The sequence below is a fragment of the Callithrix jacchus genome, chromosome 1 (assembly GCF_049354715.1).
Source record: "Callithrix jacchus isolate 240 chromosome 1, calJac240_pri, whole genome shotgun sequence".
Taxonomy (NCBI): Eukaryota; Metazoa; Chordata; class Mammalia; order Primates; family Cebidae; genus Callithrix; species Callithrix jacchus.
Window position 1 is genome coordinate 149,860,440 of NC_133502.1, and position 24,971 is coordinate 149,885,410.

At 36.9% G+C, this 24,971-nt stretch overlaps 1 protein-coding gene across 1 annotated transcript in view; it reads right to left on the reverse strand.

Annotated features, from left to right (window-relative positions):
• Nucleotides 1–24,971, reverse strand: part of GRIN3A (glutamate ionotropic receptor NMDA type subunit 3A) — a 169,973-nt gene that overhangs the window by 51,832 nt on the left and 93,170 nt on the right. Inside the window, exon 4 of the mRNA XM_002806503.7 lies at nucleotides 2,609–2,754. Within this exon, the coding sequence (XP_002806549.4) occupies nucleotides 2,609–2,754 (146 nt within the window). The remainder of the gene's footprint in view (nucleotides 1–2,608; nucleotides 2,755–24,971) is intronic.

Sequence of the window (24,971 nt, forward strand, 5' to 3'; positions counted from 1 at the left end):
CTTGAATAACTACTCTTGACTTTGGACTGCAAAGTGCAGATAGCTATGATGAATTTCAATTACATGAAAGGCAAGAAGCAGTCAGCTCTCAGACTCCCATGGAACCCTGAGTCACTGGTAAGGAAATGGCCAAGTGGGATCCAGGTACAAGTAGCTGCTAGACTGGATGAATCACTGCTGTGACTCACAGGGCCTACAGTGGTTATTTCTATTATAGAATCATGCCCTGTCTTTTCTTAGGCTTTATTTTCAAATACATATTACATACCACAAGAAAACTCTTAACATATTAACATAAAAAAACGAATAAGCATTTTAATGGAGGTTAATTTTTTTTTGGAAAACTGTTAATAAGAAAGCAGCACCCTGAGAGAGTAGAATTAAGTCCAGGGGAATCTTGATGGGAGAGGTTCAATATGTAGAAACCTGCCTTGCATGGGCAATGCTAGGGGTTGTGCCTTGTAGGTCAGAGCTCTGGGATGCCAGGGAGGTAACATGAAGACTGTGGTTGCGGGAAGTGGTGGCTAAAGGCATAGGAAATGACTAGACTGAAAGTGGAGAGTTAAGGCCCAGGGAGAAGTGGTGAGAGGGCATTAATGATAAGCTCTGCCTATATTTCAATTTTATCTCAATAAGTGAATTGCTTGGGGAGCTTGTTAAAATGAAGATTCTGGTGCCATAGGTTTGGGATGAGGCTGGAGTTGCTTCATTTCTAACTAGCTTTCAGATACCAACTGGAACATAGATGTTGCTGGAACATGGACTATTCTTTTTTTTTTTTTTTTTTTTTTTTGAGACAGAGTTTCGCTCTTGTTACCCAGGCTGGAGTGCAATGTCACAATCTCGGCTCACCGCAACCTCTGCCTCCTGGGTTCAGGCAATTCTCCTGCCTCAGCCTCCTGAGTAGCTGGGATTACAGGCACATGCCACCATGCCCAGCTATTTTTTTGTATTTTTAGTAGAGATGGGGTTTCACCATGTTGACCAGAATGGTCTCTATCTCTTCACCTCGTGATCCACCCGCCTCGGCCTCCCAAAGTGCTGGGATTATAGGCGTGAGCCACTGCACCCGGCCAACATGGACTATTCTTTAACTTTCAATGGCCCACTCTTCCATCATGGTTCCTAGACAAGTCTGAAGCAGTGGTTGGATTCCAGAGACCTGGTCCTAGTCCTGACTCTGCCACTTGCTAGCTGTATTACCAAAAAAAAAAAAAAAAAAAAAAAAAAAATGGACTTCTTTCAGGCCTTCATCATCTGTGGCTGTTTTCTTCAAGATTGCTTCTCTTCAGGCTAGGGTGGGGCCAGCACTGGGTGTGTGTGCCTTCTCAGGTAAAGCTCCTGGGATACATGAATTCCCTGCATGGAGTGGAAGTGCTGGGGACTGCAGCAGTTGCTCCTCTCATCCTTTTTCACACTGTCAGCAGAGCCCAGTTTGTCTGCCATTTCTATTGAGCTGGAAGCTGTTGCTACCGTGACATCTTATTCTTTCTCTCAACCATACATTTGCCTGAAGAAGAGAATACACAAGAAGATCTGGGAGGCAAAGGGGCTCTAAACTTCATGTCAGAGAGAGACTCTAATGTGTTGATGTTCTTGCAAAATTAAAAGTGGCATTTCATAGTACTTACACATCATATAGAATTTTACAAATATGAGAGAACAAGGCTTTTTCTCTAAGCTAGAGTTAAGAGTCCATAACATTTTTAAGTGGCAAAACACTTATGTTCCATGAAATTATTTCTTTGTTTCTACTCTTTCTTAAAAAAGAATTTGAGGTGGCAGGTCTTGCTGTCCATTGGGGAGATTATTGAAGCTGACCATGGAGAAACCAGTTTCCTGATGCTGCACAATTCTGGGAATTGAAAGTGTGGATGTGTGTTATTATCTTGATTCCATCAACCAGGAGGGAGACGACTGCTCACCCTCATGCCTTCATGTTTTTCAGAAACCATTCTTTCCCTTTTCCCAGGAAGACTAGATGGAGCAGACCCATCATTGCACTGTCTGCCTTTACATTCAACATCATTGAATTACAGGCTCTGATAATCTTCCATGGCAATGTGATTTCTCTTGATTGCTTCTCATAAATTTTGATGAGAAAAATGCAGGCATGGGAATCATTGTCTTCTATCTTATTTCCTTTCTACAGAAAATCTCTAAGATAAATTCCATTTCCTTGTGGCAAGAGGAGGCATTCCGTGGGCTTAGAGATATATTCACTGTGAAGGAAAAGGTTGCCTTGGGACACTTTATCCTCTGGCCACATTCCCTGTGTGTTTGATCATTTCAGCACCATTGTTTTCTCAAGTGATGTGAAGCCAACATTTACTTCCCCCACCATCTGCTATGCTAATGGTCCCACTGGCTCTTTGAATGAAGCTACTGCCAACTTGAGACTATGCAGGTCACAAGTAATATAGGCCACATAATTAAATACACACTATTTTGTACTATCTCCTGGGATCTCATACAGTGTAAAATATTACTGAATGCAACGTGGGTATATTTGTCTGTCATTTTCAGAAACTGAAAAACAGTATGTCAGTAGCTAAATTACTTCTCTTCAGTGAGAATTTTTCTTTCGATCCAAGAGGTTGACACTCACTTCAGATATTCCACTCCATCGGGGGTGGCTGGAACATTGTATCTTCTCATATATTCATGCATCTCTGGGAAACTCTGTCTCACGTAATCTTCAGCACTGCTTTCTCGGACAGTTCCAAAGCGGAATCCTTGGGAGGGATGATGCAGCTGTGAGGGAGCAAAAGAAAAGGCTTATATAAAAAATTATTCTTAGAACTGTTTTTAACATTTTTCCATAATTCTTTGAAACTTGATAATAGTTCAGAACCTTTTTTTTTCTTTTTTTAAGTCTATAAAGATATTGCTTTTTCCGAGATAATTCAGAACTTTTCTAACACCCACAGGCAGAAGCATGTACATAGAAATGTGCAGACATGGGTACATGCTTTTTAACATCAGAAGTTGTTCTATCTTTAGAAGTAAGCAGATGAAAACAACAAACAAAAATACAAAACATTTGTTTTTGTTTTATATTGAGAACCTATTAGAATTCTTTAGAAGTTGTGCAAATTGGCATGTAGAATCAGTTTCATTATTGTAAATTGCATATCAGACAGGATATATTCATAATAAAGATTATGATACTCCTCGGTTAGAATGACACAAAGGCCAAGTTAAAACCTTGCATTCTGAGATTATAATAAACATGCCCTAATGCTGTGACTACATCACTTTTGTGTTTAGCCATTTTTATGCTATATTAGATTCTGTTTATTGAATTTATTTTTGGTGTTATTATAAAATGCTCTCTTTCCTTTAAATAACTGTATTATCCAATGCTGAGTCATGCTGTATATTTGCTCAAATGGAATGGTATGTAAGATAATTTGGAGTGACAGAGGGGAGGGTGGCAGGAGTAGACCTAATAATTTCATAGGTTTCCAGGATGCAAGACACCTCACCATGTGTATTAGTCGGTTCTCACACTGCTATGAAAAAATACCTGAGACTGGGTAATTTATCAAGAAAAGAGGTTTAATTGACTTACAATTCTGTATGGCTGGGGAGGCCTCAGTAAACATAAAATCACTGCAGAGGGCACCACTTCACAGGATGGCAGGAGACAGAATGAGTGCTGAGTGAAGGGAGAAGCTCTTTATAAAACTATCAGATCTCATGAGAACTCACTCACTATCACGAGAACAACCCTGTGATTCAATTATCTTCACCTGGTCCCTCCCATGTGTAATTCCCTTACACATGGGAATTACGGGAACTACAATTAAAGATAAGATTTGGGTGGGGACACAGCCAAACCTTGTCACTGAGAGAAAAGAGTGTGCAGTCCTGCAGAGACTGTCTGTCATTAAGGAGAATAAAAATACACCACATGAAACATTACTATTCAATAGAAGTTCTAGAGAAGCATTCATGTATAATCTAAAGCATGGACTATTTAAAAAAATGAGAATGAACTGCAATTGGGCCACATTATTGTGGTCAGCAATACTTTAGAGATGATACATCTCCACAATAATTACAGTCAAGTCTTTGCACATTTTTGTTTTGCTTGATATTAACATATTTTATATAATTAGTTCTGATGTGAATCCCTGGGGACAGAAATCTATGGATGGGCTTCATGGAGTTTATAAACCTCCTGAAATAGTAGGCAATAGTTTTTGTAAACACGTTTGTAATTTTCATCTAAGAGGGAGATAATACAGAGTATTTTTTAATAATTAGGTTTTTAATCATTATCCTGAAAATGATTAAGAACTCACTGAATATGGTGACAATAACATATATTTGAAGATGAATTAGTTTTGGCACCCAGGAAAGGTCTAACAATATGGTAATAGTTAAATAAATTATATGGTATATTCTTATAGAGTGTAAAACAACATATAAATCACGTTCATAAAGTATGCTTCATAAAACAATGCTCATATGACCGGTGGAAAAAAGCTTTTATATGGTCTAATCGAAATTAAATACATATACATTTATTTAAATGCTATGATTTCCCATATATATTATACATACACACACACACACACACACACACACACACACACACACAAATGCACACATACCTTGGAAGAAAACCCACTGGAGTTGAATTTACAAATGTTTTTTTATTTTCAGATTATCTGTGGAAACACTGTGTTTGTTAGTAGAAAAAATTGTTATTTTAAAATTAGCCAAATCACTCATTTATGTATTCAACATTTATTGAAGGCCTACTCGGTACAGCTCTCAAAGTTACCAGGGCTCCAAGATAAATACCTGCAATCACTGCCATATAGGAACTCTCACAGCCTGGTTGTTCATTATATTTCTTTGGTATCCCACTGTTAAGTAGGCAGCATAACTTACTCTGACTTTAATGTAATTGTTTCACACACTGAACAAATTCTAATGCTTTATGCCAGCATAACCTTAATGCCACATCAACAATACTAACAATATTTAACATCTATTAAACACTTATCATGTGCCAAACATGGAACTTAGAGCCTTACATGCATTATCCTGCTGAATCCTCATAATAGCTTCACAAGGAGGGCACTGTTGTTGCTTCCTACTAGGATGAGTAAACTGAAGCTCAGAGAAGTGAAATAATGGGCATAAGATCATGCAGTTATAAGTAGCAGGAACTGGCTCAGAACCCATGTCTATCTTATTTCAAAGCATATGCTATTACCTCCCATATCATCTTGCATTCTAGCTCATGACAACCGAAGTGACGATGTTTATTAGGAGGAACTCACCAAGCTTTTAAAGATATTATCCTTATGCCTTGAACCCCCTGGGCTGTTCTCATAGTAGCAAACTGTAGTCCTATGGCTTGAGCAAGGCAAATATATCAGCATTGTCTGTCCAACGCCTATGAACTTTTCAAGACCTAGGTCAACATTTTCTATGTAAAGTCATTGGTTTTGTCTAACTTCACCCTCCTACCCAGAACAAAAACAATGAAAAAATTAACTACTTATTTATCTGTGCTGATATGGTAGCTTGTGCATTCAAAATATATAGGCAAATATTTATTTAAGCAATCTTTGGCCTTTCCATGCATTATCTCCTTTGATCCTACCAAGATATGTGAGGTAGATATGTCTATCATCTTTTTACATAAAGAAATTGAAGACCAGAAAGTTTGTCATTTGTCCAAAGTCACAGAACTAGTAATTGTACCTGGGATTTGAATTCAGCCTGATCAAAGGCATTCAGCTTTTGACAACTGTGGAACACTGTTTCTGATACTAGGTCATACCGACTCCTTCAGTCTGGTCATTACAAAATTTGCTACTCATACCAGGCAGTGAGCTAAGGGCTTTAAAAATTTTTACAATAATCTTACAACATAGATGTTATTTTCTTACTTTGCTGATTAAAACACTGAGGTTTGGATAGTTAAAGTAACGCTAACTTCTCATGACTAGAAATTAAGCTTCAGCTATTTTCCCTAACTTGCAGACTAAGTTTCATTTGTTTGTGTAATACAGTTACCTATCACGACCCTTGGCACCTGGCAGATAGTCTGTATCTGTCTGTCAAGTTAATTCATTTTATCTAGTCTCTTTTTCTATCCTGCTTTATTCATTTAATTTATATGCATTCTTCTGCTCTCAGTTCAGTAATTACTTCCCTAACTTATTGTATAGGCTAGATTCTTTTTTGTAAGCCCTTATGGTACATATACCTTATCTTTTGTGGAACCTATCACAGTTGCAGTTTTAAATTTCATTGTGTAATCATGTGATTAGTGTCTAGACTCTCAGTTTCTTCACTAACTGGAAGCTCCATGTAAACAAGAATAGTATTAACATATCCCTGTATTTCTAATGCCCTTCATTGTGCAGTTAAAAAGGCTTGATGAGTAATTAATTGATAACTATTCTTTGAACTTAGAGGAAGGTGAGAGTTTTGTCATCTCACTTAGCACAAACTATGCTAACAGTATAGCTTATAACTCAAGCTTTCTAAATAAACTCTCTCTTTAAGGTGAAAGGTTATAGAATCATTAATTAAAATACATTTCTATCATATAGAAACAGAATTTCTTCCAGAAGTACATTTCTTTACATCATGTTATGAGAATACTTTTATGGCCTATGACCTGTTTCAGGGAAACCCTGCTTTTCTGGGTCTTTTTTCTCTTCAGAATGCACTAGCACATTATTCCTTCCCGAAGCATGGAAGGAGTCAGGGAGCCTGCAGACCTATGCTCAGAATTCCAGTGGAGGACTGGTTCTTTGCGTTTTTCCTTTCCATGACTTTCTCTTGCGTTTGCTCATCAGCTCCTCATCGACTCTGTGAAGGCAAAGGTTCTCAGGTTCTGAGAATGAAAAGTTCTTTCTGGGGTTAGCAAATAACCAGACTCCAGAAGAGAAAGTATTTTATTAGCCTGACAGGGACCTCACTCCAACGTGGATTTGTTTTGCAAACACTGCCACTGCTCTTGTTTGAGTCACTGTCATTTCTGCCTTTCACATATTCCCTTTCTTCCTTTCTAATCCACTCAGAGAAAATTTAGAATTCAAATATGATCATGTCCCTCACTTGCTTAATACCCATCAGTGCTCCCCATGGCCCTGGGGATGAAGTCGAAGCTCCTCACTTGGCCTCTAGGGTTCCTCATGTTTGATTCCTGCCTTCCTTTCCCTAGGCTTGTCATCCTGCTCTCCTTGTGGCCTTCCAAGCATTGCCAGTTCTCTCATTTCCAAAACATACATTTTGCTTGATCAGAGCTCTTGCATATAAGTCTTCAATCTGCCTGGGACACTCTTTTTCCTCATCCCTACTCTTTTTTTTAATTGTACTTCAGGTTCTGGGGTACATGTGCAGATCATGCAGGACTGTTGCATAGGTACATACATGGCAAGGTAGTTTGCTGCCTCCATCTCCCCATCACCTGTATCTGGCATTTCTCCCCCTGTTATCTCTCCCCAACCTCCCCATCCCACACTGTCCCTTCCCTAGCCCCCCACCCTCCACCTTAACAGACTTCAGTGTATGATGATCCCCTCCCTGTGTCCATGGCCAATTAACAAACAGGCTATCAACCAAAAAAAAAAAGTCCAGGTCCAGACTGGTTCACAATCGAATTCTACTAGACTTACAAAGAGGAGCTGGCACCACACTCCTTCTGTAACTATTCCAAACAATACAAAATGAGGGAATCCTTCCCAAATCATTTTATGAGACCTCATCCCTACTTCTTTGTCTAGCTAACTCTTAAATGTCACTTCTTCAGGAAAGCCTTCACTGACCCCTAGACCTGTAACACCCTCCCATTATACCTGCAGTTTCACATAGCACTGACAACACTGGGAATTATTTTTGCAATTTGCCTTCCCTGCTAGATTGTAAATTTCCATGAGGGTGGTACCCATGGTGATTTCATTCCTGTGGTTGTAAGTCTTCAACAAATGTTAGCTGCTATTATTATTATCATTGTTATACAACAAACACAGTGCTTAGCACGTTGTAGATGCTTGATAAATACTGGCATAATAAGTGAATTATTATTATTAAGAGAATTAATGAAATTCTCTTAGGTTAGATAAATTACAAATTTGATGCTTTTTTATCACACGATCTGCTGTCGTTTTTTTCCCCTTAAAATTATTTTTTTTCTTTGTTACTTTAATTCTTTCAAAATGATGTATTCTTCTTTCTTTCTGTGTGTGAGATTCTAATGAAAAATAACCATGGGCTACTCAGCAGTCACAGAATAATAGAATCAGAAAAGGGATTTAAGTGCTATTGATGCAACCCAGTGGGCCAGCATAGTCCACCTTGTGTATAATTCAGACAGCCAGGGATGTCAGAAAGCCTGCATCAAGGAAAAAGGATAAAAGTGTACAAAGAGCTTAAGCATTTGAGCCACATTACAACCATCACCAAGAAGTCCCAGTGAGAAAAGCATTTCTTTAAAGTTTCAGCTAAATACCTCACCAGCTCTTCCAATTCTGTTTATATTTGCATCAGCCTCTTTAGGCCTTGGGGAAATATCTAAGGTTAACTATCTATTTGTATGTGAATTGTTCAGTATTAATGGAATACTGAACTCTAGACAGAGTACCTACATGGAGAATAATCAAACAGACATTCCCCAGAAGGCAGAGAAATGGCTCAAAACAAAATGAGGCAAACTTGGGAAATAAACAAGTTGCTATGTCCAAGGTAGATGTAATGCTGCAGATTAAAGAATACTCCCAATGCTGAGTATACTTCACTTAAGGGCTACATCTGTACCTATCTGAGAATCGTACTTAATTTATCAGTGAAATGTAGTCACTGGACCTGGTATTATGTTCTTTGGAGTTGGGTGGAAAGGGCTATTCCTAACTTGCCAAATGGCATAGGCTATGGTATGTGTTGAATTCACAGCTCCTTTCCACAGCATTACTTTATCCACTTAAAACCTGTCAATGCTATAGTATCAGGTGGTCTCAAGGATGGAAGGGGCTTTGTAAGTCTAATCATCCACTGATGTCTGAGTCATCAGTGGATGATTAGCAGGGATCCCCAACACCCTGGCCATGCATGGATAATGGCCTATGGTCTGTTAGGAACCAGGCCATACAGTAGGAGGAGAGCAGTGGGCAAGTGTGCATTATGGCCTGAGCTCTGCCTCCTGTCAGATCAGCACTGGCATTAGATTCTCATAGGAGCATGAACCCTATGGTGAATTGCACGTGTGGGGGATCTAGGCTACACATTCTTTACGTGAATCTAGTAATAAATGTAATATACTTGAATCATCCCAAAAGCCATCACCACCACCCCAGCCCCCCCCCCGCATCCATGAAAAATTTGTCTTCCATAAAACTGGTCCCTGGTGCTAAAAAGGTTTGGGACCGCTGCTTTATAGCAAGGCTAAATATACTGTCTGCAGTTTCTTGCAAGTGTAGATTCTGATTCAGTAGGTCTAGCTGGGGGCTCAAGATTTTGCATCAACAAGCTGCTAATTTATGCAAATGTCATGGTTTATAGACCAAGCTTTGAGTAGCAAGATTTTATTTATAATACTCCTAGGAAGTGCCTCTTACATCTTTGCTTGTCTCCAGTGACAAGAAAATGACTCCTCTTGAGGCATATCTTCTGTAAATGAAGGGTGACTTTTGTCTCCACATAACCAATTGATTCCATCTGAATATATAATGATAATAAAATAACTGCTAATGTTTTAGAATATTTACTATATGCTAATACATTTACATCTAATGAAATTGCTACTTTTATTATTCATTATTACATACAAGGAGCTGTTATTCAGGGAGCTTAAACACCTTGCCTAAGAAGACCAGAAAGTGATAAAGTTGGATTTAAAACCAACTCAGACTTGAAGTACTTAACATGCCCTTATCTAGCACTACATTCTGCATGTATAGACTAGTATTATTGTCCAAGTCTTGTGAAAATCCAACTAACATATACCTATTTGTCCTGCAACTTTAAAATCATTTTGGTTATTATAGATGTGATCCTGTAATTTACAGGGCAAACCAGGACAGTTCTCTAAAAGGTGACACTATTGATAATCACACGAGGACAACAGACACGCTAGGACTGCCCCAGAAAACAAGAATGTATGTTTACCCCAGTTATTACTCATGCTCTGAATATTAGCATACAGAATAACAATGTTGAAAATAATGTTGCTCATGTCCACCCTGTATTTTTTCTAATGTGAATTACTGAGTACATCTTATGGTGCAATTCTTTTTCATGTTATTCCTATTTTCTTCCACAGCAGCTGCTTCCTCCATTTAAATTTAAGCAGTTTGCTGCCTCTCCCTTCATTTTTCAGTCTAAAGCCCTCTATGTTAGGTCAGCTAATCTCTAGTCAACAACATTCTTCGACATCATGTTTGATTTATATGAGCCTTAGCCCAGGTTCTTCTGACAACTTGAGTCATTGCATCAGGTCTCTTGTAGGGACTAGGGGTCAGCAAATTACAGTCCATGGGCCAAATCTAACCTACTTCCAGTTTTTGTCAATCAAGTTTTATGAGAACACAGCCATGCCATTCATTCATGTATTGTCGATGGCTGTTTTTGCACTACAGCAGTAGAGAGAAGTAGACAAGAAAATCGAAAAAGTCGAAAATCTTTACCACCTGGCCCATACGGGAAATACTTGCCTGTCCCCTATTTCAAAATTTTCTGTCTATTCTAAAATTGTAATGGTCACCTATAAAGAGCCATCTTTGCAGATAAATAAACAGAGGTAGGTTTAAGAAATCTCAGCAGGCTTCCTGGCGTTGTCCAGATGTAGGCTGTTGTGTGATGGCACACTTTATTTCTAGCTGCACTGGAGTATCAGTCTCCCTACTGGAAGTCTTGCCTGCTAAAGCTCTTTGCTTCTTTTTAGGACTAGTCATAGGAGGGCTTTGGTTGCAAAATTTCAAATTGAAGCAACAGTATGACATTTGGACCTATTTTAGATTCTATCCCAGGGACAGATACTTTTGGAGCAGACCCTGCAAGCCTAAGGTTATAAAAATTGGCCAGTGGCCCACCTACTCACTTTATTTATTTTTAAATTTTTTCGTGACGGAGTCTCACTCTGTTGCCTAGGCTGGAACGCAGTGGCGCCATCTTGGTTCACTGCAACCTCCTTCTCCTGGGTTCAAGTGATTCTCGTGCCTCAGCCTCCCAAGTAGCTGGGATTATAGGCATGCACCATCAGGCCTAGCTCTTTTTGTGTGTATATTTTTAGAAGAGAAAAGGTTTCACCATGTTGTCCAGGCTGGTCTCAAACTCCTGACCTCAAATGATTTGCCTGCTTCAGCCTCCCAAAGTGCTAGGATTAAAAGCGTGAGCCACCTCTCTCACTTTAGCTGAGTTTTGTTCATTCCAACTGCTTCTTTGCCACTTTCCTCCATTCCACATCCCTTTCATCTAGGCTTTGTGTGTCTGCCATCTCATTAAAGTGGAGATATTTATTATCTCTATATTATGTCTTCTATTATTTTAGTAATCATAATAGCTAACATTTATTGTGTGCCTCCCTCCTTCCAGGCACTGTGCTAGGATCTTAAACTCATCACTATGCTGAATCCTCACGGCATCCTTTCATGGTGCATATAGTTATTTTCCCCATTTTAAAGATGGAGGAACTGAAGCTTGGAGCGATTAAACAACTTGCTCAAGGCCACACAACCAGAATGTGGCAGATCAAGGACATGAATCCAGAAACCTGAGAACTTGCACTATTAATCTCTAGTTTACTTACCTCTAGTATGTGTTATTATCTCAAGTGTGTTATTTTTAATTTTTCTCTAATATATAACTGCCTCTAGGAAAGATTTCTCTTCTTTGAGAAGCTGTAGATAAGATAGGCATTACTCAAACCTAATGATAGTTTAATCCAAAAAGCTAGTGCCAGTTTATAGAAATAAAACAAACAGCGCATAACCTTTGGGTTTATAAACAATATGCTTGTCACAGTTATAGCAACAGCGGCAACAACAGCACCATTTGAACAGTGCTATTTCTAAAAGGCATCCATGCATATTATTCCATTCACAAGCCACAAACAGTCTGATGGCTTCTGTGTCCTATTCATTCATAAAAGGTAAAAAAACCAGCTAAATATGTCAGCAGAATTTTCTAAAACAAGACATTCCTTGTGTGCTCTGTGGGGTTCAAACGTTTGTATTTAACTTCTAGCAATCTTAGTGGTGGTGTAGGAGGACTGAAACCTGCTCCTTCTTCCCTCACACACATTTCTGCTTCCACCCTGGACATCTTAACATTTCTTTTACCAGATCAGTTTGCAGGTGGGAGCTAGGGAATAAACTAGAAGAGAGATGTCAAAGTTGGCAGGCTGTACAAATATGGAGAACAGGCTAGAGAAAAATGAGTAATAGGAGGAGAGGTTAGAAATCTTTTAGTCCATTCTTTTATTTTTATAGATAAAAATACAGGTATTTTCCATGTATTAAATACTTCCCATATTTCAAGCATTTTGCTAGCACCCTAACATGAATCATATGATTTAAACCTCTAACAACAATAATAAATAAGCAACATTTATTGCGATCTCCAAGTTTCACATGAGAAGCTAAGGCATGAGTTTAACTAATGTGGCCCAGATAACTCAGGAAATAGGCATAAAGGAGAGTTCTGAACTTAACCTAATTCCAGAGCCTTTGTATCTAAACGTTATACTGTACTCCTTCCTGATCTAGGCAAGACGACGATTTAGGCCCATAATAAGTGTGAAGAAGGGACTTGCTCCAGGTCACAAAAAATAATGTAAAAGTGAGCTTGAAAAATGCTAACTCAGGGCTAAATACAACCTGTCACCTCCCACATGAATATGGCTAACAAAAATAATTGTTCCTTATTTCTCTATGCTCAACTTTACCCATCTACTATTCATAAAATTATAAGTTTCTGGTCATTATTTTCTAAGGAATAATTTTCTGAATTATATTTGCTCAGCAACAGCCATGAAATAGCACTGCAGCACTCATTTTTTGAGCCTCTGGATGTACCTTGGTATTTTTCTATCTCATTTATTGTAATAACAGAGTAAGGCCTATTGTCATGGTCTCCAAGCGAAGTATCTATCTACTTGTAAATACCATGGAGACCAAGCCAATGAATTATAGAAGTCCAACAAAGAAATCATTGCTATTCTGCTGTAAATGTTCTATCTCTTTGTTTCTTGTCTTTCCCTTTTTTTTAATGCAAGTCGTTTTATTTTGCCTCGTCTATTACCCTGGCCTCCATGTCTTCTTTATTCATCTGGAGCAGTCTATCCTTTTCAGTTCACTGAGCCTCTTCCGATTGTCTTATTGAAAATCCCCTTCAAATCCTATTTTGTGTTGAGTAATCTTGTGGAGTTAAGTCCATTTCTTCCTTATGTGTCAGAAAAATTATTTCACTACTGGTGTTGCCAGCACTGTTGGTGTTACCACACAAAGCATGGAATGATAATAACCACAGTGGTGACGATGATCATGACGTAGCTCATCATGTGCCAAGCACTATTGAATGGTTTATATCAATGGGCGCTTAAAATCCTTAGAGTAGCTAACCAGCTTCTGTAAGTCTATGGAAACAGTAAATGACAAAATTGGGCAGAGCTGGCTCTATCATATATGACCTGGATTACTATAGTACACGGTAAACAAGTTTTTGCATTACTAGCTATCCCTTTAACTGCCTGGAGTTACACTCAGTTCCCTTATCTGCAAAATGGCTAATTGAAAGGGTTTAGCCATTGTACATGTGACCAACAGCCCACTAGGCGAGTTTAGCCCATAACAATCTGTTAATACTAGTAGCTATCATTGATTGTGCTGGTTTATGTGCTTGGCCCTCACATTCGTCATCTCATTTCAGCCTTCCTAAGCCCTATGAGGTAGGCTCTGTTAATAACGCCAGTTCATGCATGGGTGAAGTAATTCTTAGAGACATGAGGTAACTTCTCCAGGCTCTTCAGTCTATGTTATTGGAGTCAGTTGTTATGCATACTTATGAGCTGACTCTAGAACCCACTACAGTGTAAGATCCTGTCTTACATGGGATTTTCAAAGGTAATAATGATCATGATATAATTACCTTAGACCCATTGTTCACCTTAAGATGTGATTTCACTGTAATTGTCAGGACTGGGGCTGAACTAGGTCAGCTGAGGCCAGAACTGATGCTATAGAGCCTCTTACAGAAAAAAAAAAAGGAGGATCCCTTTAAGCCCATGGCATTAGAATAACGCTGGCTTTTGTTTATATAATTGACTATACAGCCAAACTTCAAGGTGAAAAATGACATGTGGACTGTAGAACTCAAATGTCTCTCTTGAGTCATTGCCCATCACCAGCAGTGTACTGTACCCTGCAGACCGAGCAGGCAGTAAGGTCCTTGCTGAACCTAGAGTCAGCAATTCTGGGCTGATGAAATGCAAATGAATAAAAACAGCCATAAATTTACCTCCAGTCTAGTGATGTAAGCCTTTTGGCACAGCTACTCAAATTCTCATCACATAGGAAATTTTAAAATGCCAGTTTTTACTTAATTAGATAACTCAGGATTAAATATTAAAGCATGTCCAATTTGGCGTTCATTCAAGATGGGCTGGGTACAAAAATATCGGTAGAAGGTTTAGTCTAAAGGTAAGCAATTAAACAGCATAGACCCCAGGCAACAAGCCTCAAGGCTGCTAAAGCAAAACTTCAGACAAACAGAAAGATAAACTACTGAATAACAATAAAAATAACAATCCTGCCCTCTTGCTCTATTTTTCTCTTAGGCTAGCTCTTGGGGGTGACTTGGCTGTATCTCATAATTTTGTTTGCCATGGCTAAATAGTCAATTTGTTTTTGTTCTGGAATGCTCCAAGAATCAGTGAGTCAGCCATGATTAGGAATAGTGGATGCCTCTCTTCTGCCCTGGCTCCTTCAGGGCAGCATGCCTCTAGCTTTCTACCCAGCATTTCCACTTGAGACCATCTCCCAGTTTATGACTGATTTAGTGTTTGCTTATCTTTCTTTTCTGTTCAGCACATTTGCTTCTGCTACGTGAATCACAAGAGCAGCACAACTAAAGTAGCATTTAGTTTTGTGAGCCAAGCATCCAAAGGCAGCAGTCAGCTGAGTAAAAAAGGCACTTTCCTTCTTCTTTCCTTGCAAATTTGAGAAAATTTTTCTCCATAGAAAACATATGCAATGATTTGTAAAGTTTGCAGTTGAATGACGATTAGTGAGATTAAGAAATTTGGCCAAGATTAGACAGTGAATTGAGCTATGACATACATACATTTGACATTCTGCACTTATATCCTGCCTCTGGAACTTAACCTGAATGTCAGTTCTATTTCCACTATCTTGTGTAATCCTCACAGCAAACAGACTGATATGGTTTGGCTGTGTCCCCACCCAAATCTCATCTTGAGTTGTGACTCCCACAATTCCCATGTGTTGTGGGAGGGACCAGTAGGAAGTAATGGAATCATGGGGGCAGGTCTTTCTCATGCTATTCTCATGATAGTGAATGAGTCTTATGGGAACTGATGGTTTTATAAAGAGGAACTCCCCTGCAAAGGATCTTTCTCTTTACCCGCTGCCATCCATGTAAGACATGACTTGCTCCTCCTTGCCTACCACCATGAGTGTGAGGCCTCTTCAGCCATATTGAACTATACATCCATTAAATCTCTTTTCTTATCCATCTTGGTTATGTCTTTATCAGCAGCATAAAAACAAACTAAACATGAAATATGGTGTTTACAATTCATGTGCAGAAATAGACTAAGTGAAATCTGAAAGAGCAGACCAGCTTTATGAATTGTCTCCCTGGTGACTAGACAGTATCAGTAGTTTCTTACTAAGTGTTGGATGAATGAATATGTCCAAGGCATAGAAAAATAAAAAATGAAAAGTTGACTTAGAACCTAAAACTTCATTATGTTAATTAGTTTACACTATTACACTTACATATATTTCATTGGTTTAAAAAAATAACTGTGAGTGGTAGCTATTTGATAGTTTGATCATGATTATCTGTTACACCAGTATTCACTTAAAAAGTAACTAAAAAATTGATGGTTTTGTAATTGCAACAGAACACAAACAGCTAAAACAATCTTGAGAAAAAAGAGCAAAGCTAGAGACATCATAATACTTAATTTCAAAAAAACTTTAAAGCTATAGTAATCAAAGCAGTATGGTATTGGCATTAAAAAAACACATTGACCAATGGAATGGAATAGAGTACCTCAGAATAAATTCATGCATATATGGTCAACTAATCTTCAATCAAGGTCCCAAGAATACACAACAGTGAAAGAATAGTCTCTTCAATAAACCATGTTAGAGAAGCTGAATATCCACATGAAAATGAATAATATTGGCCCCTTTTCTTGCAGCATACATTAAAAGCAACTCAAAATACACTAGAAAGTTAAATGTAATACCTGAAACATAACATAAATATCTTACCAGAAAACATAGAGGAAAAGATTGTTGACATTGATATTGGCAATCACTTTATGCATTTGACTCTAAAAGCACAGGCAACAAAAGTAAAACTAAACAAATGGGATTCTTTCAAACTAAAGAGTTTCTGCATAGCAGAGTAAATAACAAAATGAAAAGGCAACCTATAAAATGGGATAAAATATTTGTAAGCCATATTCATGGGAACCCCCAAGGCCGACTGCTTCATGACCTGTTAGGAATTGGCTACACAGCAGGAGGTGAGTGGTAGGTGAGCAAATGAAGCTTCATCTGGATTTACAGCCACCCCTACCCTCTGCATCACTTACATTATAGCCTGAGCTCTGCCTCCTGTGAGATCAGCAGGAGCATTAGATTCTCATAGATACATGAACCCTCTTGTGAACTGAACATGCAAGGTATCTGTCATTGTCTTTTATCACCCCCAGATAGGACCATCTAGTTGCAGGAAAATAAACTCAGGGCTCCCACTGAGTCTACATTATGATTAGTTGTATAATTGTTTTATTACATATTACAATGTAATAATAATAGAAATAAAGTACACAATAAATGTAATGCTCTTGAATGATCCTGAAAGCATTCTTCCCCACTATCTGTGGAAAAATTGTCTTTCATGAAACTGGTCCCTGTGCCAAAGTTTTCATGGCCACTGATATATGTGATAGGGAGTTAATCTCCAAAATATATAAGAAATGTATTCAGCTCAAAAGCAAACAAGCAAACAAATAAAAACAAATGAAACAATTAAAATGGGCTAAGGATCTTGAATAGATACTTTTTCCAAAGAAGACATACAAATGGCCACAAAGTAGATGAAGAAGTACTCAACATCACTAATCATCAGGGAAATCCAAATCCAAATCACAATGAATTATCACCTTATGCCTGTTAAGATGACTATTATCAGAAAGTTAAATAATAATGAGTGTTTATAAAGATATGGAGAAAAGGTAACCCTTGTACACTGACAGTGGGATTGTAAAATGATAAAGCCATTATGGGAAACAGCATGTAGTTTTCCATGCTGTTTTTGAGTTTTCTCAAAAAAACTGAACATAGAACTGCTATATGATCCATCAGTTCCACTCCTGGGTATATATCCAAAGGAACTGAAATCAGTAACATGAAGAAATATCTCCACTTTTATATTTATTGCAGCACTATTCACAATATCCAAATCATGGAAGCAACCTAAATGTCAGACACACACAGACACACACACACACACACACACACACGTGTGCATGTGCCCTTGAATATTATTCAGCTCTAACAAGGAAGAAAATAATGCCATTTATGACAATATGGATGAATTTAGAGGACATTATGTTAAATGAAATAAGCCAGACACATTAAGACAAATACTATATAATTCCACTTCTATGTGTAATCTAAAAAAATCAAGCTTGTAGAAGCAGAGTAGAGTGGTGGTTGCCAGGGAGTGGCTGTGGAGAAGATGGTGAGATATTGGTCAAAGAGTACAAACTTTCAATTATAAGATGAATAAGTCCTGGGAATTGAATGTACACTATGATGATTGTAGTTAATAATACTGTATTGTATACATAAAATTTGATAAGAAAGTAGATGTTAAATGTTCTTACTATACCAAAACATAAGTAAACTATATAAGGTTATAGATATGTAAATTATTAAAAATCACTTCATAATGTATGCATATATAAAACATGTTTGACAAGTTAAAAGTATATAATTTTCATTTTTTAAAATGAATAAATTAAAATTAATTTTAAATTTGCGTATTAAACTCCGAATCAACTCTTCCCTTTTCATTTTTTCTTTTGTTCATTTTCTGATAATTTTCAGACAAGCTAGATCTTTTCCAGATACACAACTTCTTCCCAGAATTATAGAATGTTAGACCTAAAGTGATGTTATATTTTAAAGAAAAATCTTTAGTTTACAGATAAATAAACCAGAATTACCAATGTTAGGACTTGTTCAAGACCAAAGACTTGATTATGGAAAAGGTGGGACCAGATCTTAGTTCCTGGCCTCTTGAAATTACATGAGTCAGTCAAATAAAAACAGTGTGAATACATAGATATGTATGTGGTAAAGGTAAAATGGAATAAAAACAACTCTGAATATTTATATCAATGTTTGAACTGTTGAAATGGAAATTATGGAAAAACTTAACTAGTTCTACTTCATAAAAATTCTTCAAAATCACGATCAAGTTGGCTTCATCTCTGGGATGAATGCCTGGCTGTTTTATCATATGCAACTCTATAAATGTAATCTGTCACATAAAGAGAACCAAAGACAAAAATCACATGATCATCTCAATAGATGAAGAGAAGGCCTTTGACAAAATTCAACAGCCCTTTATGCTAAAAACTCTCAATAAACTATGTATTAATGGAATGTATCTTAAAATAAGAACTCTTTATGATAAACCCATAGCCAATTTCATACTGAATGGGCAAAAACTGGAAGCATTCCCTTTGAAAACCAGCACAAGATAGGAATACCCTCTCTCACCATTCCTATTCAACATAGTATTGGAAGTTCTTTCCAGGGTAATCAGGCAAGAAAAAGAAATAAAGGGTATTCAATTATGAAAAGAGGAAGTAGAATTGTCTCTATTTGCAGATGACATGATTGTATATTTAGAAGACCCCATCATCTCAGCCCAAAATCTCCTTAAGCTGATAAGCAACTTCAGCAAAGTCTCAGGATACAAAATCAATGTGCAAAAATCACAAGCATTACTAAACACCAATAAAAGTCAAACAGAGAGCCAAATCATGAGTGAACTCCCATTAACAATTGCTACAAAGAGAATGAAATACCTAGGAATACAACTAACAAGGGACATGAAGGACCTCTTCAAGGAGAACTCCAAACCACTGCTCAAGGAAATAAGAGAGGATACAAATAGATGGAAAAACATTCCATGCTTATGGTTTGGAAGAAACAATATTGTGAAAATGGCCATACTGCCCAAAGTAATTTATAGATTCAATGCTATTTCATCAAGCTACCATTGACCCTCTTCACAGAACTGAAAAGAAAACCACTTTAAATTTCATATGGAATGAAAAAAGAGCCCACATAGCCAAGACAATCTCAAGCAAAAACAAAACAAAACAAAAAACAGAAAAACGAAACAAAACAAAAAAGCTGGAGGCATCATGCTACCTGACTTCAAACTATACTACAAAGCTACAGTAATCAAAACAGCATGGTACTGGTACCAAAACAGAGATATAGACCAACGCAACAGAACAGAGTCCTCAGAAATAATGCCACATCTACAACCATCTGATATTTGACAAATCTGACAAAAAACAAGCAATGGGAAAAGGATTTTTCTATCTAATAAACTGTGCTGGGAAAACTGGCTAGCCATATGCAAAAAGCTGAAACTGGATCCCTTCCTTACACCTTATACAAAAATTAACTCCAGATGGATTAAAGATTTAAACGTAAGACCTAACACCATAAAAACTGTGGAAGAAAACCTAGGCAATACCTATATCATATATCCTATATCCTAATTCAGAATATAGGCATGGGCAAGAACTTCATGACTCAAACACCAAAAGCAATGGTAAAAAATGCCAAAATAGAAAAATGGGATCTAATTAAACTAAAGAGCTTCTGCATAGCCAAAGAAACTATCATTAGAGTGAACCAGCAACCAACAGAATGGGAAAAATTTTTGCAATCTACCCATCTTACAAAGGGCTAATATCCAGAATCTACAAGTAACTTAAATAAATTTACAAGAAAAAAAAAAAAAAAACAACCCCATCAAAAAGTGGGCAAAGGATATTAACAGCTACTTCTCAAAAGAAAACATTTATGCAGTCAACAAACATATGAAAAAAGCGAATCATCACTGGTTATTAGAGAAATGCAAATCAAAACCACATTGGGACACCATCTCATCCCAGTTAGAATAGTGATCATTAAAAAATCAGGAGACAACAGATGCTGGAGAGGATGTGGAGAAATAGGAATGATTTTATACTGTTGTGTAAAATACTGTAAATTAGTTCAACTATTGTGGAAGACAGTGTGGTGATTCCTCAAGGATCTAGAACTAGAAATACCATTTGACCCAGCAATCCCATTACTGCATATATAACCAAAGATTATAAATCATTCTATTATAAAGACACATGCACACATGTTTATTGTGGCATTGTTCACAATAGCAAAGACTTGGAACCAACCCAAATCCCCATCAATGTTAGACTGAGTGAAGAAAAATGTTACATGTCTACACTATGGAATACTATGAAGCCATTAAAAAAGAATGACTTCATGTTCTTTGCAGAGACATGCATGAAGCTGGAAACCATCATTCTCAGCAACCTAACACAGGAACAGAAAACCAAACACCACATGTTCTCACTGATAAGTGGGTCTTGAACAATGAGAACACATGGATACAGGGAGGGGAACATCATACACTGCGGCCTTCAGTGGGTGAGGTGCTAGGGGAGGGATTGCAGCGGGTGGGAGGATTGGGGAGGGATAGCATTAGGAGAAATATCTAATGTAGATGACTGGTTAATGGGTGCAGCAAACCACCCTGGCATTTGTATATCTATGTAACAAACCTGCACGTTCTGCATATGTACCTCAGAACTTAAACTATAATTTTAAAAAATTCTTCCAAAATCAGCCAGGTGTGGTGGCTCACGCCTATAATCCCAGCACTTTGGGAGGCCGAGGCGGGTGAATCACGAGGTCAAGAGACCGAGACCATCCTGGTCACCAAGGTGAAACCCCGTGTCTACTAAAAATACAAACATTAGCTGGGCATGCTGGTGCGTGCCTGTAGTCCCAGCTACTCGGGAGGCTGAGACAGGAGAATTGCTTGAACCCAGGAGGCAGAGGTTGCCGTGAGCTGAGATCGTGCCATTGCACTCCAGTCTGGGTAACAACAGTGAAACTCCATCTCAAAAAAAAAAATTCTTCAAAATCATACTCATTTATTTAATCTCACAAGTAATACATAACTCCATTCTCACTGTAAAACTCAAATAGAAGTTGTATAGCATAAACAAATGTATTATCTCTTTTTCCTCTCTAATTCTATTGCCTTCTTCAGAAGTAGCCATTGTTGATTTTTTTAGTGGCTATCATGAGTATTTTTGAGTTCATCTCACTTTCTCTATGCCCCCATATTCAGGGGCAGAGCTTGTTATTTAGATGTTCTTTTTCCTTTATTTTTTATTAATCCACAATAATTACACATATTTATGGGGTACATGTGATATTTTGAGACATATATGCAATGTGTAATAATCAAATCAGGATGATTAGGATATTAATCATCTCAAGTATTTGTCATTTTTTGTGTTGTGAACATTCCAATTTTTTTTCTGTTTTGGAATATAATATATTGTTAACTACAGTCACCCTACTGTGCTATCAAACATATAACTTATTTCTTCTGTGTTGCTGTACCTATTAAGCAACTGTTCTTCATCAGCCCTCCCCCCCGTGCTTCCTAACCTCTAGTAACCATCATTCTACTCTCTGTCTCCGTGAGATCAATTTTTTTTAACTCCCATGTTGGAGAGAGAACATGTGATATTTATCCGTCTGTGCTTGGCTTATTTTACTTAACCCAATGACCTCAGTTCCATCCATTTTGCAATAAATGACAAGTTTTTTATGGCTGTATAGTATTCCATTGCATATACTACATTTTCTTTATCCATTCATTTGTTAATAGACACTTAGGTCAGTTCCATATCTGTTATTGTGAATAGCATTACAAGAAACTTTCAAATGTAGATATATTTCTTTGATATATCAACTTTCTTTCTTTTGGATGTACACCCAGCAGTGGGATTGCTGGATCATATGGTGTGATTGCTGGATCAGCACCTGGATGGCTGGATCTACTTCTAGTTTTTTGAGAGGCCCCAATAATGTTTACCATAGTTGCTGTACTAATTTACATTCCTACCAAGAGTGTACTAGATTTCCAATTTCTCTGCATCCTTAACAGCATATATATATATATGTTTTTTTATAAAAGCCATGTCATTGGGTGAAGTGATACTTCATTGTGGTTTTGATTTGCATTTCTCTTATGATTAGTGATATTGAGCATTTTTTCATATACTTGCTGGCCATTTCTATGTCTTATTTTATACTTGCTGGCCATTTCTATGTCCTATTTTGAAAAATGTCTATTCAAATCATTTGCTCATTTTAAAATTAGATTATTTGCTTTTATTTTTGGCTACTGTATTGTTTGAGGTCCTTTTATAATCTGGTTATTAATTCCTGTTGAATGGATAGTTTGTAAACATTTTATCTTTGCTATGTTGTTTTATCATTTATTTATTTATTTTTGCTGTACAGAAGCCTTTTAGCTTCATGTAGTCCAGTTTCTTTATTTTTGTTCTTGTTGCTTGTGATTTTGAGGTCTTACCCAAAAAAATCTTTGCCAAGACCAATGTTGTGAAGCATTTCCCAATGTTTTCTTCTAGTAGTTTCATAGTTTCAGGTCTTATATGTAAGTATTTAAACTATTTTGATTTGAGTTTTGTATAATGTGAGAACTAGGGATCTTGCTTTATTCTTCTGCATATGGAGAACCAGTTTTCATAGCACCATTTATTGAAGACACTGTCTCTTCAATATGCATTGAAACAATATGCATCATTTAACCAAGGTTTATGTGGCCATTTTTATGTTAGTATTGTGCTTTCACTTACTATAGATTTGTAGTATATTTTAAAATCAGGCAGTGTGCTGATGTCAGTATTATTCTTTTTGCTTAGGATTGCCTTAGCTATTTGGAGTCTTTCAGGGTTACATTACAATTTTAGAATTGTTTTTCTCTTTCTTTGAAGAATATCATTGGTATTTCCATAGGGATTGTATTCAATCCGTAGATCACTTTCGGTAGTATGAACATTTTAACAATATTAATTCTTCCAATCCATAAGCATGGGATATTTTCCCATTTTTTTCTGTCCTCTTCAGTTTCTTTAATCAGTGTTTTATAGTTTTTATTCTAGAGATCTTTCTTTGGTTATATTTATTCCTATTTTATTCTTTTGGTAGCTATTGTGCATAGGATTGCTTTCTCAATTTCTTTTTTAGATTGTTTACTGTTGGTAGATAGAAATGCTAATTTTTGTATCCTGCAACTTTACAGAAATAATTTATTAGCTCTAACTGTTTTTTTTGTAGAGTCTGTAGGTCTTTCTAAATATAAAAAAAATCTGTGAACAAGGATAATTTGACTTTTTACTTTGCAGTTTGGATACTTTTTATTTCTTTCTCTTGACTAATTGTTCTTACTAGGACTTCCAGTACTATGTTGAATAAAAGTGGTAAAAGTATGCATCCCTATCTCGTTCCAGATCTTATAGTAAGGGGTTTTAGTTTTTCCCCATTCAGTAAGAGGTATTAACTGTGAGTCTGCCATATATGGCTTTTATTATTTTAAGGCATGTTCATGATATACCCAGTTTGTTGAGAGTTTTATCGTAAAGGGATGCTGAATTTTATAAATGCTTTTTCATCATTTCTTGAAATGATCATATGGTTTTTGTTGATACTGTTAACATGATGTGTCACATTTATTGTGTTGTGTGTGTTGAACCATCCTTCTGTCCCTGAGGTTAATCCCACTCGGTCATGGTGAGTGATCTTTTTCAGGGTTTGTTGAATTAGGTTTGCTAGCATTTTGTTGAGGATATTTTGCAACTATATTCATCAGTGAAATATTAGGCTGTAATTTTCACTTTTTTGTTGTGTCCTTGTCTGGTTTTGGTACTAGGATGCTGTTGATCTTCTCATCAATTTCTTGGAATAGTTTTAGTAGAATTGGTATTAGTTCTTTAAAAGTTTGGTAGAATCCAATAGTGAAGTTGTCAGCTCCTGGGCTTTTCTCTGATGAGAGACTTTTTGTTACTGCTTCAGTCTTATTACTTGTTATTAGTCTGTTCAGGTTTTCTATTTCTTCATCATTTGATTTTGGTAGGTGGTATACATTCAAGAATTTCTTCTAGGTTTTCCAATTTGCTGGAGTATAGTTGTTCATAATAGTCTCTACTAATCTTTTGTAGTTCTGTGGTATTAGTTATAATGTCTCCTTTTTGTTTTTGATTTATTTACATCTTCTTTCTTTCTTTCTTTTAGTCTAGCCAAACGTTTGTCATTTTTTTTTACCTTTTAAAAATCCAATGATTCATTTTGTTGATCTTTTGTATTTTATTTTAGTAGCAATTTTATTTCTTCTCTGATATTTATCATTTTTTCCTTATGTTAATTTTGGGTTTGGTTTATTCTTGCTTTTCTAGTTCCTTAAGTTGCATTGTTTGGAAGTCTTCTTGCTTTTGTGGTGTGTTTATTGCTGTAAACTTTCTCCTTAGAACTGCTTTTGCTGTATCCCATAGGTTTTGATGTATGTGTCTCCATTTTTGTTAGTTTCAAGGAATTTAAAAATTT